The sequence below is a fragment of the Rattus norvegicus genome, chromosome 15 (assembly GCF_021556685.1).
Source record: "Rattus norvegicus strain SHRSP/BbbUtx chromosome 15, alternate assembly SHRSP_T2T, whole genome shotgun sequence".
Lineage (NCBI taxonomy): Eukaryota > Metazoa > Chordata > Mammalia > Rodentia > Muridae > Rattus > Rattus norvegicus.
In genome coordinates, this window is record NC_141548.1 from 55,927,188 (window position 1) to 55,945,876 (window position 18,689).

Here is an 18,689-nt window from a genome sequence, read left to right on the forward strand (position 1 = left end):
AGAAGCACCACAGAGAGGCCCAGTGTCCCAGACAGAATTAATGGCTTGCGTATGATAAAGCAAAGCGACCCACTGGAAGCTGTGCCCGAAGGGCTGAGGTAATTATGCTCTGTATGTGACCATACTACATAATGAAAAAATGTCACGCAGCAACCCCCAGGGACAGCAGCACATTAGGGTGTAAATTAAGGGCAGGAAAGATGAAAAAGCACAGGCAGGGGAGAAATACACGGAAAGTTAACGTTGACGATCAATCTAATCTCATAGGATGGCTTTACTCACTTGGTGTTTATTGATGCTGTTTTTTCCTTGAGCCAGCAACCAGGTACATTTTCTCAATTCCCTTTTTCCCCCCACCATAAAGAAGATGGAAACAAACAAACAATAAACAAACAAACAAAGAAACTGTGGCGACCACGGAAGGAAAAGTTCCCATGCAGGGCAGAGCTGGGTAGAGATGTCAAGAGCCACTCTGGGCGCACAGAAATAAATGCACCAACGGGCCAAGAAAAAAAAAAAAAAAGCTTGGATTAATCACCCAAATTGTGTTTATTAAGTAATTTATGGCTCGGGTGTTCACCAGACACTGTACAATGGGATTTTATTGTTACAGAAAAGTACAAGATAGCACCAAAGGTGATTTATCAATCTGCGGCTATTCAGACACAACTCACAGCACGTACCCTGTATTCACCAGTCAACACAACGCTGAGCAAAAGGCTCAGACAAGCTAACATCTTATGACATAAAGAATGTTTTCCGGTTTTTTGTTTTTTTTTTTTAAATCATATCTGATTTAGCAGCAAGGAATCTTTATAAATATAACCCAACCCTACAGGTATAAAGGATTTTCAGAATCCCATCTCCCCTGTTCTCATGAATATGTTCAAAAAATATGATAATCTTCTTAGCAGCCATATCTGAGGAACGTTCCTATCTCAGCAAACTAGACGTTTATCTTGAAGGCATGAACTCCATCATCTTCCCAACCCAAGAAGCAGTGCTTGGCAAGGACACAAAAGCAAGCACACGATGTGGCGGGAGTTTGCAGCGACAAGATCTGCACCTACGTTACAGTCTAACTTTTTTTGCTTTAATCACAAGCTCATCACTTTGCTCCAAAAGCTGAGAGGCTGGTATGCAAGCCTTTAAAATCGGACTTAAAAATAAACAGCTGGATCATTAATAACACTGGGAATGAAAGTCCAAATGGACATTCAAAGAAAAACGGGGAGAAAACATTCGTCTAATATAAGAGCAATCCTATTGGCTGCTGCTAGCGTAACCAAGGCCCCTGGTGCCAAGAATGTTCCAAGACCCATACATTTATTTGAAACTGAATAGTCAAATCCATCACACTCTGGATCTGCAGTTATGCAATATATCGAGAAAGTAAAATGACCCATCGCATTATGCAAAAATAGAAATCCCTTCTATAAAACCTTTTGCTCAGCTTCAGAACAGACCAAACAAAAAGGAAAAGCAGGCTAGGCAGATCCACCAGGTGGAGCTCTAACAGGAAGGCACTTCCCCTGCATATGTCTGCAGAGGGCACGGAGGGCATGCTCCGGTGGACATTTTCAGCAATCCTCCTGGGTGCCCTTCACAACCCCCTTGCAGCAAACAGGGAGGACTCCAGCTAACCAGCCAGCAAAGCAGTCATTCCCCAGATAAGACTTCTCAGCGTGGTCAACAATGGTATCCTCAGAGATTTTTATACATGATACTGGGCCCAAATGCTGGCTTCTTTTCTCTGCAAGGCAATCCCTCCACAGTTCAATTGCCATTCCTGAATTAGGACCAGAATCAAATATCAAGACTCCCATGTTAAACCCACCCCGTTCCTGTCCTGGCTCTCCTTCCCTCCTGCACAGAGCAGAGGCTCATGGGAGAGCGCAGGGCCTATAGCAGCACTGCTGCCCACACCATGTGCATGAAGGAGTATGAGAGGTACGGACTGGACAGGCTTTGCTGTCGCTGTTGCTTTTCGGTTAAATGCAAGAAATTACCCAGTGGGAACTGTATTAGTCTACAAAGTTTGTGCTTCAGGAAAAATCTGGTTTATAAATGTTCACTTTCAAAACCCGACAGCTAAATGAAGAGATAACAGCAATGGGAGTTTGCAAGGCAAAGGCTCCAATGGAGGGAGGAGCTGGGATGGACCAGGATGAGAGCAGAGCACATGCGGGAGTTACGCGGACAGAGCATTCCAGCGGTAAGCGATAAGGACCAGTACTGTAAGGAGAACATGGATAAGACAGAAGCCTATAAGGTCCCTGGAGCGGAGGGCAGAAGTTGATTGTGGGGGTTTCTCCCCGAGTGCCAGCAGAGTGTCAACAGTCTTTCGAATGTGACGAAAATCCAACAGCAGGATGTCATACGGAGAGCACAGGTCGGCCTAATCCGAGGGCAGCCATTAGAACAGAAAGAGACAGTGCATACAGTTAGCACCACACGGAAGAACAACTGCAAAGCAGCACACAGTTTTGGTTACTAGCGAATAGCAGGAGCCAACCCTTACTTCAAGTTCTTAAAGCCGTGACGGAAGTGGAATCCCCAGTGTGCCCTGTGTGAACTGGCCAGGAACCTCTCCACAGTCACATACACGCCACGGCATGCGGTGCAATGCAGACAGTGTGCACACCGTTCTTGAGTAAGAACTGTCTCAGTGTTCAAGGGGTGGTATGTGCTCGTCAGTGGCACAAAAGTGTGAGGCAGTCAGTCACCACACCGATGGCTTACACGTCACTAAGGGAAAACACGAAATCTAAAGTAGAATCTTCGGTCCTTCTTCCCTTTTTTGGTGGAGTCAGGGTTTCATGGTAGAGCTCAGAATAGCCTCAGATTCAAGAGCCTCCAGACTTGGCCTTCAGAGGCCTGGGATTGTATAACAAGAGAGTCTAAAGGACTCCCCTGAGATGTGCAGTAGGAGAGCCTGGCATATAGTAGGTTATTATCTAAATCCCTCACTGCTCTTCGAGAGCAGCAGGAAGCCTCAGCCTCCCTGCTTTATCTCCAATGATGTGGAACTCGTGTGTCATAATTATGTGTTGAGACTTCTGAGCGGCCCTCGCAGCCCGTCGCCATCAGGACTCTGCTTCCTTATGCACTGTGTTTCCAAACCAGGAGTTGGCCTGGAACTTGCTATGAAGACCAAGCTGGCCTTGAACTCATAGTGATCTGTGTGCCTCTGCCTTGAGTACTGGGATTAAAGGTGTGTAGTGCTACCAGGTCTGAACCAGGATTTTAAGTCACGGAGCTCAAAATTAACGGTAATTATAACTGACAATGCCAGTAAGAAAGAAAAGCTGCGTTTTGCTTTCAACTTGAACAAAGACTGACGATATCTGTGACATATTTCACAAATACACTTTCCAAGTGAGCAAAGCATTTAAAATAAGTATTCTGTGTATATACACTTTTAAATACCTTGCTGGAGTATTAGATTTTAATTGTAGCTTCCTTGTTAAGCACAGCAATCTCAAATGAAAGGCTCAGGTAAGACACCAGGCAGGCTGATGACCATGTAAATCCTTTACCATGGTAGAGATGCTCTTAACAAGAGATAATTTAAAGATTTATGTGCTTCCATATGCGCGCGCGCACACACACACACACACACACACACACACACACACACACACACACACAGACCCAGAAGAGGGCACCAGGTGACCTAGGTGTAGAAGTTAAGACTATTGTGGCTTCGGTGTGCTGGGAACAGAACTCAGGTTCTCCTCAAGAGTAGCAAGTGCTCTTAGTCAATAGGCCATCTCTCCAGGTCTAACAAAAAAAAAATATTTTAAAATTAACAAATCATGTTAAATCTAGCCAATCTCACACGTTTTCACAGTGGATCTCGGAGAACCAAGATAGCACTGTTAAGAGAACTCCTAAGAATTCAGACAGCCACCCGTAACCTGGATCTCACTGGCCAAGGATTAATAGATGGGAATAGCTCCTTCCCACAGAGAAGGTTTCTACTGTAGGAAGAACTTTCTACTGTGACACTTAGAGAATCAGACGTAAGAGACAAACACAAGCTGAAATGTGACTTTCTTGGACTACCTCCGTGACAGAAGCGAAACACGTCACTAGGGGTGGCACCCACTTATAATCCCAGCCCTGAGGACGCTGAGTATGTGACAAGACTGTCAACAAAACAAACAAAACAAAACCCAAGCAAGACCACCAAAGAACTCTCTAGTCAGCAGCAGGGCACTGCAGGGCTCAGACCACCGTGCGGCTTGGAGGGCAATCTCTACAGGTGAGATGGGCATTCGGAAGTCTACTTCTGGGGAAGTAAAGGACTCAGACAGCCCCTTTCATTGAAGAATCAATCTCACTATGTCACAGAAGCTAGGCTTAATTAAAGCAGAGAAGCCCAGCATCTCAGGTTATAGTCCTTTAAATTAAATTATGACCTCTAAGAAAGAAAGAAAGAAAAAAAAGATCAGGACTGACTAAGCCTGGTTTTGAGGCAAATGACTGAGGAACATGGTGGGCTGCTGAGAACTAGTGTCTACCTCAGCCCCACAGCATGTGTCCAACAGCCACAGCTCCAGCCCTCAAAGTGATGCTAAGCATGAAGAAAGCCCCTGAGAGAACAGGGGTTTCCTGGGGTTATAATATGCTCTTATCGCTGAGAATTAAATCAGAAAACACCAAAGCAGGAGATCTGCAGAGGCTACACGCCCTCGTTCTTTTACAAAATACTCATAATGACTGAAAACATTTGCAAAACAGCTAATTCACTCAGAACTCATCTGAGGCAAATGCTGATTTAATTTCCCATTTAGGGGGTGGGAGGGATAACAACCAGCAGAGTCTAGAAACAAGCTTAGATTAAGTACAAGTATGTGACTGCAATTGCTAGTAAGGACTGACTCACTCTCCAAACAGGATGGGCTCTCCCTCACAGAAGAGAGACAGATGGGGCAGCAGGCCCAGTTTTCATAGAAAATCTGGATGTCTGCCTGTCTAAAAAATAAGTGATTCTTTTTTCCTTTGAGGCAGTCTCACTGTGTAGCTAGCCTGGAACTCACCATGTATGTTAGACAGGTCTGGGAACCACAGGGCTCGCCGCCTGCCTCTGCCTCTTGAGCCAACACTGCCAGCTAAAATGAATGCTCTTTTGCTATGAGTTAGCTTATATGCCATATATAAATATATATGTACTATATATAATGTATATATGTAGTATATATATGGACGGACTTTGGTCATATTTACTCCTCCAGTTAGTCCTCTTCCCTTCCTCCACTCAAAGTGCCCACCTCATCTATTTCCACATTTATCATTATTATTAAATTATTATTATTACTACTACCTAGGTTCTGTGTACAGGACAAAGCATGCAACATCAGTCACTCTGAGTCTGGCTTATTTATGAAATGATGACCACCAGTTCCATCCATTTTCCTGCACAACATCATCAAGTTTTTCCACTCTTATCGATGAAGGCAAAGAGCATGGTGCAGACGGTGCACATTTTCCTCGCTGACTGTCTCTGATGGACACCTAGGCTAACTCCAAGCTTGCCCACTGCGGCCTACAGTGCTCCCGCTGGTGTATGGGTGTCTCTGTGGAATGCTGGTGTGGGTTCTTTCAAGTGTGTACCCAGGAACAGCAGAGCTGGGTCACTCAGACATTTTCCAGGCTTCTGAGGAGCTGCCATTCTGACTCTCAATGCTGTAAGCACCATTTCCACCCTCACTAGCATCTCTGCTCATTTCTTAATGCTGCGTTTCTCTTAATGGCAGCCCTCTGACAACGATGGTTTGGTTGTAGAAGTCCCTTGGTGGCTAAGAACAATGAACGTTTTTTTCCAGGTATCGATTAGCCACTTGTACGTCTGAGAATGGCCTCCTCCTCCTCCACTCATTCGCCTATTCATGCATGGAACTTCTTACTCCTTTAGTGTTCTGCTGTCAGTCGAGTTCTTTCCATATTCTGGCTCTTAACCTCTGCTGGCTGAGCTGCTGCTTCCTTAGCCGTGAAGGACTCTACTCTGACAACGTCGGATTGGTCAGTTGTTGCTGTCAATCTGTGCCTGAAGACCAGGATGCAGCTCTGAACCAGTTCTCTGGCACCGTGCTTACCTGCATGCTATTGGGTTCTACACTGTGATGGACTAAATCTCCGGAACTAGAGGCAAGCCCCCAAGTAAATGCTTTCCCCTGTAAGAGTTGCCTTGGTCATGGTGCCTCTTTGCATCAATACAACAGTGCCTTACAACAGAAAGGAAACTAGGACAGAACCTGGTGCCAGAGAGAGGGAGTGCTATGATGGTCCCAACCATGAGGCTTTTAAGCCCTGGGCTGTTTTGAGGGAAGAAGGTTTTAAAGCTTTGGCTAGAAAAGCCATTGAGTGCTCAGAGTTCGATAACCTACTGTGGGGGGTGTGTAAGATGACGGTAAGAACACTGCCGACAACGACGGGGGCCTGACTTGTGATGGTTCAGAAGGAAGTCTGCGTTCCTTCAGAGGCTATCAGGGCTGGTCATGTGATATCTCAAATTAAGAATCTGTGGTGTCTCATCTGCTACAATCAACAAGATACTAGCACTACTGAAGAAAAGATTTGCTTTACTGAGACAACCGATGCTGGTCAGCTGGGTCTGAGAAATCATCTGTCACTGACTTCACCACAGGTGGGAAGTCTTCTGGGAAGTGCTGTTCAGGGTTAGCACATAGAAGCTGTGGTCCAGTCCAGGGGCCAAGGCTGCACACCAGCTTGGCAGCAGAACTTGGTAAATAATGTATGGTCCTGGTTTTGAAGGCATGAAGGTGCCATGGAGAGTAGCTGAGGCATGACACTATGTGGCAGGGTCAGGGTCTCCCTCAAAAGAGACCAGGAGAGGCCACGGAAGAAGATGCAGCCTCAGTGGCAGTGGCGACTCCAAGATTGAAGGAGTCGTGGGAAGAAGCTGAGGCTCATCATCATGAAAGGCCACTAGGGAAGGTGCGGCCTCAGCTGCAGTGGAAACCGTAGGCTATCAGAGGTGCTGGGACAAGATGACTGCCAAGGACAGTGGCGGGTGTGCAATGAAGCCACCTTGAGCCTGAGACAGACTGCATGCACTATAAAGGGCAGAGCCAGAGAAGTGGGGCTGTCTGAGCCTTGGAGACCAAAAGATCATAGGGTCCCATATTGGACACTGAGCTTTTTATTCAGATTTTGGTTTTGTTTTGTTGTTAACTGTGCCCCAGTTTTCCCTTTCAGAATAAAAAAAATGCATATAACTTACTCCCGATTTTATAAGACCCCACAGTTGAAGGACTTTATATTAAAAAAAATTTTTTTTACTTTTAAAGTAAATTTTGTTTTATTTTGTTGTGGTGGTTTTAGTTTTGTTTTGAGACAGAATCAATCTATTTATAACCGTGGCTGGCCTGGAGCTTGTTACACAGACCAAACTCATAGACATAGACAGTCTTCTGCATGCTGAGAGCTGAGATTAAAGGCATCACCATGACTATCAAAGTGTTGAAAATTTTATTAACGACTGTGGGAGTTTTAAAGTCGTTCTATGTTTTATATTGTGATATCTACGTGAGATTTGGGGGACAAGGGAAGGTCACACGCTTCTGTATCAAGTTGACATGGGTGGATTCAGGATGACTTCTAGGTCTACCTGAGAAGAAGTAACCCTAACTGAGGAGCTGTCCCATCCGACTGCGTGTGGGCATTTTCTTCACTGTTAACTGATGCCCAGTCCACCCGGAACGGTATTACCCTTGGGGACATGGGCCTGTGCCCTGTAAGAGAGTGAGCAGCCAGTAAGCAAGGTTCCTTCAATGGCTTTCAACCTGCGGGTCCTAACCCTGTGAGGGTCAAACAACCCTTTGACAGGGGTCACCTAAGACCACTGGAAAACACAGATGTTCACATTATGACTCAGATAGTAGCAGAATTATAGCTATAAGGAAGCAATGAAAATAACTTTATGGTTGGGGGTCACCACAACATGAGGAACTGTTAAAGGGCCGCAGGGTCAGGAAGGGTGGGAATCACTGGTCCACAGTCTTTGCTTCGGTTCTTACGATTCCTTCAGTGCCGAACCACTACCTGGGAGCTGTAGGATGAAGCAAACCCCTTCCTCCGCGGGAGGCTTTCGGTCACGGGGTCTATCACAGCACCGGAAACTCTACCAGGAGACAATAGCACCACAGAGTCTAAATTCTGAGCTAATCATATCCAGAAAGAAGTTCTGCCTAGAAAATGGCAATGTGTTTACTTAAACATGCTTATATTTTATTGAAGTGACCACAGAACAGTTGATAATCACCCTAATAATTTAAAACCCAAACTTAGTGACCAGGTGTAGTCTGTTGAGATGAAGAGACAGATGGGAGGATTTCTAGATCTCTCCAAATATAAATAATCACCCATTTTATGGATTTAGAGGGCAGTTCTAATATGTCAAGCTAACAGATCTACGTATGTAATTTGACTGTGATTAGAAATTGGGTCTCTACACTTAAGTCATTGCCAACAGCAAAAAAAGGTGGCCGACCATTTGGAAAAAAGAAAACTAAATGAATATACGTGAAATAAAATGTACAATGTCCTTATATTTATAAAAAAATGAAAATCTGCTTTTAAGATGCTTCAGCCATCCATGGAGACAGGTTCCGAGGCTACCTACTGACTAGAGGCACACACCAGGGAAGGGGTGCTCCCAGGAGCGCGGGCATGGCACTTAGAAAAGAACTGATGGGGACGGAGAGTTGCCCTTCACTGCCAGCTATCGGGGTTCTGACTCCCTCTTCTTGCTCTAACAGGCAACTAACTGTACTCACATACACTGAACCTTCATGCAGACCACATACATGCTCACAACGAAAAGAAAAACAAATCTCTAAAAGGAGAAGAGCTGATGTAAACAGTAGGGTCGTCCAAAAGCATGAACTTACAAAGCAGTAAAATAATACACCTGCCAGCTCATATTTCCTTGTCCAGCTACAGAACTACCCAATAAGATTACAGAAGGAAAATAAGTATCATGCCAAGAATCTCATCCCACGCTTCAGAGAACTGGATTTTAATTTAAAGTGATTACTACAGTCACTGGATTGTGGGCAAATGAGACAAACTGGAGGGAAATAAGACACTCATTTCTCCTAAAAGCTGAGACAAAGCTAAGGTTTCAATTTGCCATCCGACAGCAAAATTCTGATTGGTTATTACATCTGTGGGACCTCCTGACCCTTTGTACCCACCATGTTAGACACAGGAACGCTTTTCTATCAGTAGAAAAAAATCTCACGACAAAACTCAAGACCAATTACTAAAATATGCTAAAAAAGAGAAAACCTCCGATAATTCACAATGTCACTCTTAACTCCACTTGGTGTAGAAACTGAGGTCCACCCAATGGCCTGTCCTTGTGAATTGGGAATGAAAACTAGTAGCCTTGCATCCTCCCGATGTGGCTGGGTTGTCAATGAGACAAGAAGAGCCTGCCAATGTGTCCACACCCACTGCTGGCAGGTGGGTGACAACTTTCTTCTCTATGTTCTCTCTAGAGAGAAATGAAAGGCCAGGGCAGGGCAGTAAGAAAATAAAGTACCTTTCTGATCAAGGTCCAACTCCCCCGCACCATTCTAAACAGGCACTCTGTCAAAGGAAACACTATTCCTACCAAGTCCTAAGGCCATGGCTACTTAGTTTAAATTGGGTGAAAACAGACTGAACCACATAAATAGCTGTTCTACGACACCTTGGAGTTTTCATTGGTCAGACTCCTCTCAGCCTGAGAGACTACCAGTAATATTCCTAAAGTAGCCCAAAAGTAGGACGATAGCCAACAGGTACAAGCGAAGCAGAGGACAGGAAGACCAAGCTACTCAGGAAGGACAAAGGAGGCTCAGATGTATACCTGGCTTCATGGGCCTAAGACTGATTTCACCAGACTTGGATACTTGAGTGATACAAAGACTCTATTTGTGAATGATCTAGGAGCTCATGAAGCCCTGCCCTCAAGACCAATGTGAAGCTTGCACAGACACCAAAGATAGCTACAAGTATGACCATAGCCTTTGCCCCGCAGGGTACTGCTGTTGCTTGATACTGTTAACAGCTCAGAAGCTAGCCTACCAAAGAAGCCATGTGTGTGTGAAGGCCAGTCCAGAGCCTCTCCTCTCAGTCTACTGTCAGGAATGGACTTAACACGTCCACAGGACAGTCTCACCCACACCTTCTACTACTCATCTAGTGAGCAGAAATGCTGCCTTACCTTACCCCACACAGACATATTTCCTGGGTAATCAACAGCCCACAACCTGGTTCTGAGGATCAACTGTTCAACTGTACATAAAGATTTCACAAACACTGACCAACTCTGGGGCAAATATCAAAGACTGTTAAAATGGAATGAACTATGAAAGTAAGAACAATTGTAAAAATTGTTCCCATTCCGTCAACAGACTTTGCATGCAGTCATTTAACTGGATCTGCTCAGCTCTTACACGCACCCCCATGTGCTGTCCAAACTGTACAAACGGTTTATGCTGACTTTAGGCTACAGTTGCAAACAGTGATTCTCCCACAGAACAGAACTAATGCAGTCTTAGAGAACAGATGGACTTGTTCTCTAAGTCCATCCCCTTGAACAAAACATTGCCTCATTCATTTGTGAGATGGAAATGCTCTGCTGTGAGTCAAGCAGGAAGACTTGCTAACTGCCTTCCAATTAGGGAGTTCTGGGTTTCCACTCATGTATGCCTTGATTACTGAAAATCATGTACGACATTAACTAAGTATAGCCAAATGGGTCATGGGATTCTGCAAGTGTCACTCACCTGCCTTCACCCTTCTGGAGAATTATGAGTTGCCTAAACTGTTAGGAGTACCACATTAGGGGCATAATGAGGAATTCTGATGTTTTGCTCTTTTTAATGGTAATTTGATTTCCCCTCCTTAATTCTTTTTCTCACAGGAAGTGAGTAAGGCCACTCACATTCCATTTGTCCCAGGGAAAGCCAAGAGACAGTGACAAGGATGCTCTTTCATGAGAGCTTTCAAGTGCAGACACAAGTAATTCACCACATGAAATCGGCTTGAAGGGTTCTGATTCACAGTGGCAGCTTCTACCAGCCCACGGTAGAGTCGAGTTATCAGGAAAATTGTATTTGCACAAATATCAGAAGCCAAGATGTTTGTGCAATATTCAAACACACGCAAAGAACACAGACACACAGATGAACAGAGTTGAAAGCAGAAGTGATCACCAAGACATTGTGGCCGGTATATGAAAATTAGATGTTGTTTTTAAAGAACAGAATTGATAAATTTCTCTTCATTGACACAGGCTTGATGTAAGAACACATTAAATACATTCTATCTTTTCTCAAATAATACTGGAATCCTGACTTCCCCCTAAGCCAAAATAACATGGAGGGGGGGGAAGGAAAATGGGGGTTAGAAGAAAGGGATACTGGGTTGACTTTTAATAACCTTGAGTAATATACTTTAAAATGTAATTCACAAGCTCAGAGTCTCAGAAGAGTTTTTTTGTTTGCTTGTTTGTTTTTTGTTTTGGCTTTTTTGTTTAACTATTTGCCTTTTTTTTTTTTTTTTTTTTGGTTCTTTTTCTTTTGGAGCTGGGGACCGAACCCAGAGCCTTGTGCTTCCTAGGTAAGCGCTCTACCACTGAGCTAAATCCCCAGCCCCTAACTATTTGCTTTTTTAAGTTACTTTTATCTTTCATTAGGAAACAAAGTAGCTGTAAGAAATGTAACTTCTCCTTTCTGTTCACCACATCAACAATGACTTCCTTAATTTGGGTGGCTGCTGCCTAAATCCTGGAGTTGTTTTATCTTAAATTAAATTTAATAGAGAAATCTCTGAAAGCTCCAAGTACCATCTGAGGAGGCCGGTGGGACTGGGCCTGGGACAGGAAAAAAGTAAACTGTATAATTAGGCAGGCTACAGAAGACTGCCAAAAGGGCTCAGAGTGGACTGCAGGATAAAACTGAAAACGTCAGTAGTTAGCACACTGCAAAGGTGCATGACTCCTAATCACCGATGAGAACAATCACTGTGTTTTTAATGGACATTAGTGTGACTCGTACTTTAAAAAGACATCTACTGGGAATGAAATCCAGCAACTAGTGGGGTTTGCAAACCAGCTGAGGCTAAGGAAACCACCCATTTCTGATCCGTTCCTCTTACCTATTCTATAATTCACTGATATTAGCACCTTTTCTGTCAAACTTGGAATACCACATTTCGTAACGTTAAAGGATTTCCCCCTTTTCCTTAGAAATGAACAGACATGGGGCTGGGGATTTAGCTCAGTGGTAGAGCGCTTACCTAGGAAGCGCAAGGCCCTGGGTTCGGTCCCCAGCTCCGAAAAAAAGAACCAAAAAAAAAAAAAGAAAAAAAAAGAAATGAACAGACATGTAAGACCACTTTACACTGCAAAAAACCAATTTCAGTTAAATATATGTCACTTAAAAAGAAAGATATAAAACAAGCAAACAAAAAGATGTCTATTCAATGGTTCAAACAGCTAGATTGACGTTTTTATCAAAACGTGGCCATTTGAACTAAGTCTGGTGTTACCTCGGGAACGCCAAGTTTTCTGCACGCTTCCAGGAAGTTTTCCACATTCCTCCGGCACTTGGCCATGCTGAGTTTGGGCTAAAAATGTAAACAAACAGAAACAACATATTAGTAAGTTGAAAAGCTCTCTAGAAACATCCATCTAGAGACAAAAACTTAATATTGAAGGTCATATTCTTGGGATGTGTGCATACATACACATGTACAGATGCATGCTAGGTAGACAGCTGTTTAGATAGGCACACCGTGTAATGTTTATATGCTGACATATATGTATGCTAGGTTTTCTGCCCATATGTCTAAGTATCTGTGTGTGTACACAAATACACACACAGTTCTATGAGACCATACAGTTAGATAACCTGTTTCACTTTACCTAAAAAATATATCACAGACACCTTTATCTAAAAACCAATGTATTTCAATACAAAAGTTAAAATCCATGAGGCTAAATGTCTGGGCGTGTGTGCACGCGCGCGCGCGCGCACACACACACACACACACACACACACACAGAGAGAAAAGGGTTTAATTAGAAAGACACAAAAAACATCTCGGACGCCAGAGGAAAAAGCCAAAGACCATCTGGAACCCTGGTGCACTGAAGCTCCCGGAAGGGGCGGCACAGGTCTTCCTGGTTGCTGCCGCTGCAGAGAGTCCCTGGGCAGCACCCCACGAGCAAACCTGAGCCTCGGGACTACAGGTAAGACCAAATTTTCTGCTGCAAGAAAGCTGCCTGGTGAGCTTGGGATACATGGAAGCAGAATTTCTCTAGGACCCAGCACGTTCTGTGTTTACCGGAAGTCCCCCACCCTCGGATCCCGGCCCGCAGCAGCTCTCTGCTCCCAGACCCAGTGAGAGAGAAACCCAACCGCCTGGTCAGGTGGGCACTCCTGAGGCTGCAGAGCGGAAGAGACCACCAACACTGCTCACCACTGCCCACATCCCTGGCCCAAGAGGAAACTGTATAAGGCCTCTGGGCTCCCGTGGGGGAGGGCCCAGGAGCGGCAGGACCCCGCCGGACCCTGAAGGAAACAGACCGGATAAACAGTTCTCTGCACCCAAATCCCGTGGGAGGGAGAGCTAAACCTTCAGAGAGGCGGACAAGCCTGGGAAACCAGAAGAGACTGCTCCCTGCACACACATCTCGGACGCCAGAGGAAAAAGCCAAAGACCATCTGGAACCCTGGTGCACTGAAGCTCCCGGAAGGGGCGGCACAGGTCTTCCTGGTTGCTGCCGCTGCAGAGAGCCCCTGGGCAGCACCCCACGAGCAAACCTGAGCCTCGGGACCACAGGTAAGACCAAATTTTCTGCTGCAAGAAAGCTGCCTGGTGACCTCAAGACACAGGCCCACAGGAACAGCTGAAGACCTGTAGAGAGGAAAAACTACACGCCCGAAAGCAGAACACTCTGTCCCCATAACTGACTGAAAGAAAGGAAAACAGGTCTACAGCACTCCTGACACACAGGCTTATAGGACAGTCTAGCCACTGTCAGAAACAGCAGAACAAAGTAACACTAGAGATAATCTGATGGCGAGAGGCAAGCGCAGGAACCCAAGCAACAGAAACCAAGACTACATGCCATCATCGGAGCCCAATTCTCCCACCAAAACAAACATGGAATATCCAAACACACCAGAAAAGCAAGATCTAGTTTCAAAATCATATTTGATCATGATGCTGGAGGACTTCAAGAAAGACATGAACACACTTAGGGAAGCACAGGAAAACATTAATAAACAAGTAAAAGCCTACAGAGAGGAATCGCAAAAATCCCTGAAAGAATTCCAGGAAAACACAATCAAACAGTTGAAGGAATTAAAAATGGAAATAGAAGCAATCAAGAAAGAACACATGGAAACAACCCTGGATATAGAAAACCAAAAGAAGAGACAAGGAGCTGTAGATACAAGCTTCACCAACAGAATACAAGAGATGGAAGAGAGAATCTCAGGAGCAGAAGATTCCATAGAAATCATTGACTCAACTGTCAAAGATAATGTAAAGCGGAAAAAGCTACTGGTCCAAAACATACAGGAAATCCAGGACTCAATGAGAAGATCAAACCTAAGGATAATAGGTATAGAAGAGAGTGAAGACTCCCAGCTCAAAGGACCAGTAAATATCTTCAACAAAATCATAGAAGAAAACTTCCCTAACCTAAAAAAAGAGATACCCATAGACATACAAGAAGCCTACAGAACTCCAAATAGATTGGACCAGAAAAGAAACACCTCCCGTCACATAATTGTCAAAACACCAAACGCACAAAATAAAGAAAGAATATTAAAAGCAGTAAGGGAAAAAGGTCAAGTAACATATAAAGGGAGACCTATCAGAATCACACCAGACTTCTCGCCAGAAACTATGAAGGCCAGAAGATCCTGGACTGATGTCATACAGACACTAAGAGAACACAAATGCCAGCCCAGGTTACTGTATCCAGCAAAACTCTCAATTAACATTGATGGAGAAACCAAGATATTCCATGACAAAACCAAATTTACACAATATCTTTCTACAAATCCAGCACTACAAAGGATAATAAATGGTAAAGCCCAACATAAGGAGGCAAGCTATACCCTAGAAGAAGCAAGAAACTAATCGTCTTGGCAACAAAACAAAGAGAATGAAAGCACACAAACATAACCTCACATCCAAATATGAATATAACGGGAAGCAATAATCACTATTCCTTAATATCTCTCAATATCAATGGCCTCAACTCCCCAATAAAAAGACATAGATTAACAAACTGGATACGCAACGAGGACCCTGCATTCTGCTGCCTACAGGAAACACACCTCAGAGACAAAGACAGACACTACCTCAGAGTGAAAGGCTGGAAAACAACTTTCCAAGCAAATGGTCAGAAGAAGCAAGCTGGAGTAGCCATTCTAATATCAAATAAAATCAATTTCCAACTAAAAGTCATCAAAAAAGATAAGGAAGGACACTTCATATTCATCAAAGGAAAAATCAACCAAGATGAACTCTCAATCCTAAATATCTATGCCCCAAATACAAGGGCACCTACATACGTAAAAGAAACCTTACTAAAGCTCAAAACACACATTGCACCTCACACAATAATAGTGGGAGATTTCAACACCCCACTCTCATCAATGGACAGATCATGGAAACAGAAATTAAACAGTGATGTAGACAGACTAAGAGAAGTCATGAGCCAAATGGACTTAACGGATATTTATAGAACATTCTATCCTAAAGCAAAAGGATATACCTTCTTCTCAGCTCCTCATGGTACTTTCTCCAAAATTGACCATATAATTGGTCAAAAAACGGGCCTCAACAGGTACAGAAAGATAGAAATAATCCCATGCGTGCTATCGGACCACCACGGCCTAAAACTGGTCTTCAATAATAATAAGGGAAGAATGCCCACATATACGTGGAAATTGAACAATGCTCTACTCAATGATAACCTGGTCAAGGAAGAAATAAAGAAAGAAATTAAAAACTTTTTAGAATTTAATGAAAATGAAGATACAACATACTCAAACTTATGGGACACAATGAAAGCTGTGCTAAGAGGAAAACTCATAGCGCTGAGTGCCTGCAGAAAGAAACAGGAAAGAGCATATGTCAGCAGCTGGACAGCACACCTAAAAGCTCTAGAACAAAAAGAAGCAAATACACCCAGGAGGAGTAGAAGGCAGGAAATAATCAAACTCAGAGCTGAAATCAACCAAGTAGAAACAAAAAGGACCATAGAAAGAATCAACAGAACCAAAAGTTGGTTCTTTGAGAAAATCAACAAGATAGATAAACCCTTATCCAGACTAACGAGAGGACACAGAGAGTGTGTCCAAATTAACAAAATCAGAAATGAAAAGGGAGACATAACTACAGATTCGGAGGAAATTCAAAAAATCATCAGATCTTACTATAAAAACCTATATTCAACAAAATTTGAAAATCTTCAGGAAATGGACAATTTCCTAGACAGATACCAGGTATCGAAGTTAAATCAGGAACAGATAAACCAGTTAAACAACCCCATAACTCCTAAGGAAATAGAAGCAGTCATTAAAGGTCTCCCAACCAAAAAGAGCCCAGGTCCAGACGGGTTTAGTGCAGAATTCTATCAAACCTTCATAGAAGACCTCATACCAATATTATCCAAACTATTCCACAAAATTGAAACAGATGGAGCCCTACCGAATTCCTTCTACGAAGCCACAATTACTCTTATACCTAAACCACACAAAGACACAACAAAGAAAGAGAACTTCAGACCAATTTCCCTTATGAATATCGACGCAAAAATACTCAATAAAATTCTGGCAAACCGAATTCAAGAGCACATCAAAACAATCATCCATCATGATCAAGTAGGCTTCATCCCAGGCATGCAGGGATGGTTTAATATACGGAAAACCATCAACGTGATCCATTATATAAACAAACTGAAAGAACAGAACCACATGATCATTTCATTAGATGCTGAGAAAGCATTTGACAAAATTCAACACCCCTTCATGATAAAAGTCCTAGAAAGAATAGGAATTCAAGGCCCATACCTAAACATAGTAAAAGCCATATACAGCAAACCAGTTGCTAACATTAAACTAAATGGAGAGAAACTTGAAGCAATCCCACTAAAATCAGGGACTAGACAAGGCTGCCCACTCTCTCCCTACTTATTCAATATAGTTCTTGAAGTTCTAGCCAGAGCAATCAGACAACAAAAGGAGATCAAAGGGATACAGATCGGAAAAGAAGAGGTCAAAATATCACTATTTGCAGATGACATGATAGTATATTTAAGTGATCCCAAAAGTTCCACCAGAGAACTACTAAAGCTGATAAACAACTTCAGCAAAGTGGCTGGGTATAAAATTAACTCAAATAAATCAGTTGCCTTCCTCTATACAAAAGAGAAACAAGCCGAGAAAGAAATTAGGGAAACGACACCCTTCATAATAGACCCAAATAATATAAAGTACCTCGGTGTGACTTTAACCAAGCAAGTAAAAGATCTGTACAATAAGAACTTTAAGACACTGAGGAAAGAAATTGAAGAAGACCTCAGAAGATGGAAAGATCTCCCATGCTCATGGATTGGCAGGATTAATATAGTAAAAATGGCCATTTTACCAAAAGCAATCTACAGATTCAATGCAATCCCCATCAAAATACCAATCCAATTCTTCAAAGAGTTAGACAGAACAATTTGCAAATTCATCTGGAATAACAAAAAACCCAGGATAGCTAAAGCTATCCTCAACAATAAAAGGACTTCAGGGGGAATCACTATCCCTGAACTCAAGCAGTATTACAGAGCAATAGTGATAAAAACTGCATGGTATTGGTACAGAGACAGACAGATAGACCAATGGAATAGAATTGAAGACCCAGAAATGAACCCACACACCTATGGTCACTTGATTTTTGACAAAGGAGCCAAAACCATCAAATGGAAAAAAGATAGCATTTTCAGCAAATGGTGCTGGTTCAACTGGAGGGCAACATGTAGAAGAATGCAGATCGATCCATGCTTATCACCCTGTACAAAGCTTAAGTCCAAGTGGATCAAGGACCTCCACATCAAACCAGACACACTCAAACTAATAGAAGAAAAACTAGGGAAGCATCTGGAACACATGGGCACTGGAAAAAATTTCCTGAACAAAACACCAATGGCTTATGCTCTAAGATCAAGAATCGACAAATGGGATCTCATAAAACTGCAAAGCTTCTGTAAGGCAAAGGACACTGTGGTTAGGACAAAACGGCAACCAACAGATTGGGAAAAGATCTTTACCAATCCTACAACAGATAGAGGCCTTATATCCAAAATATACAAAGAACTCAAGAAGTTAGACCGCAGGGAAACAAATAACCCTATTAAAAAATGGGGTTCAGAGCTAAACAAAGAATTCACAGCTGAGGAATGCCGAATGGCTGAGAAACACCTAAAGAAATGTTCAACATCTTTAGTCATAAGGGAAATGCAAATCAAAACAACCCTGAGATTTCACCTCACACCAGTGCGATTGGCTAAGATCAAAAACTCAGGTGACAGCAGATGCTGGCGAGGATGTGGAGAAAGAGGAACACTCCTCCATTGTTGGTGGGATTGCAGACTGGTA

The 18,689-nt window shown here is 43.2% G+C and overlaps 1 protein-coding gene across 14 annotated transcripts in view; it reads right to left on the reverse strand.

The window, feature by feature from the left end:
- Positions 1 to 18,689, reverse strand: part of Lrch1 (leucine rich repeats and calponin homology domain containing 1) — a 204,739-nt gene that overhangs the window by 27,411 nt on the left and 158,639 nt on the right. For 8 of the 14 annotated variants that reach the window (XM_087586448.1, XM_087586443.1, XM_087586442.1 and 5 more), the window contains 1 exon segment: positions 12,571 to 12,648. In XM_087586448.1, coding sequence (XP_087442574.1) covers positions 12,571 to 12,648 — 78 coding nt within the window. 14 annotated transcript variants of the gene reach the window in all.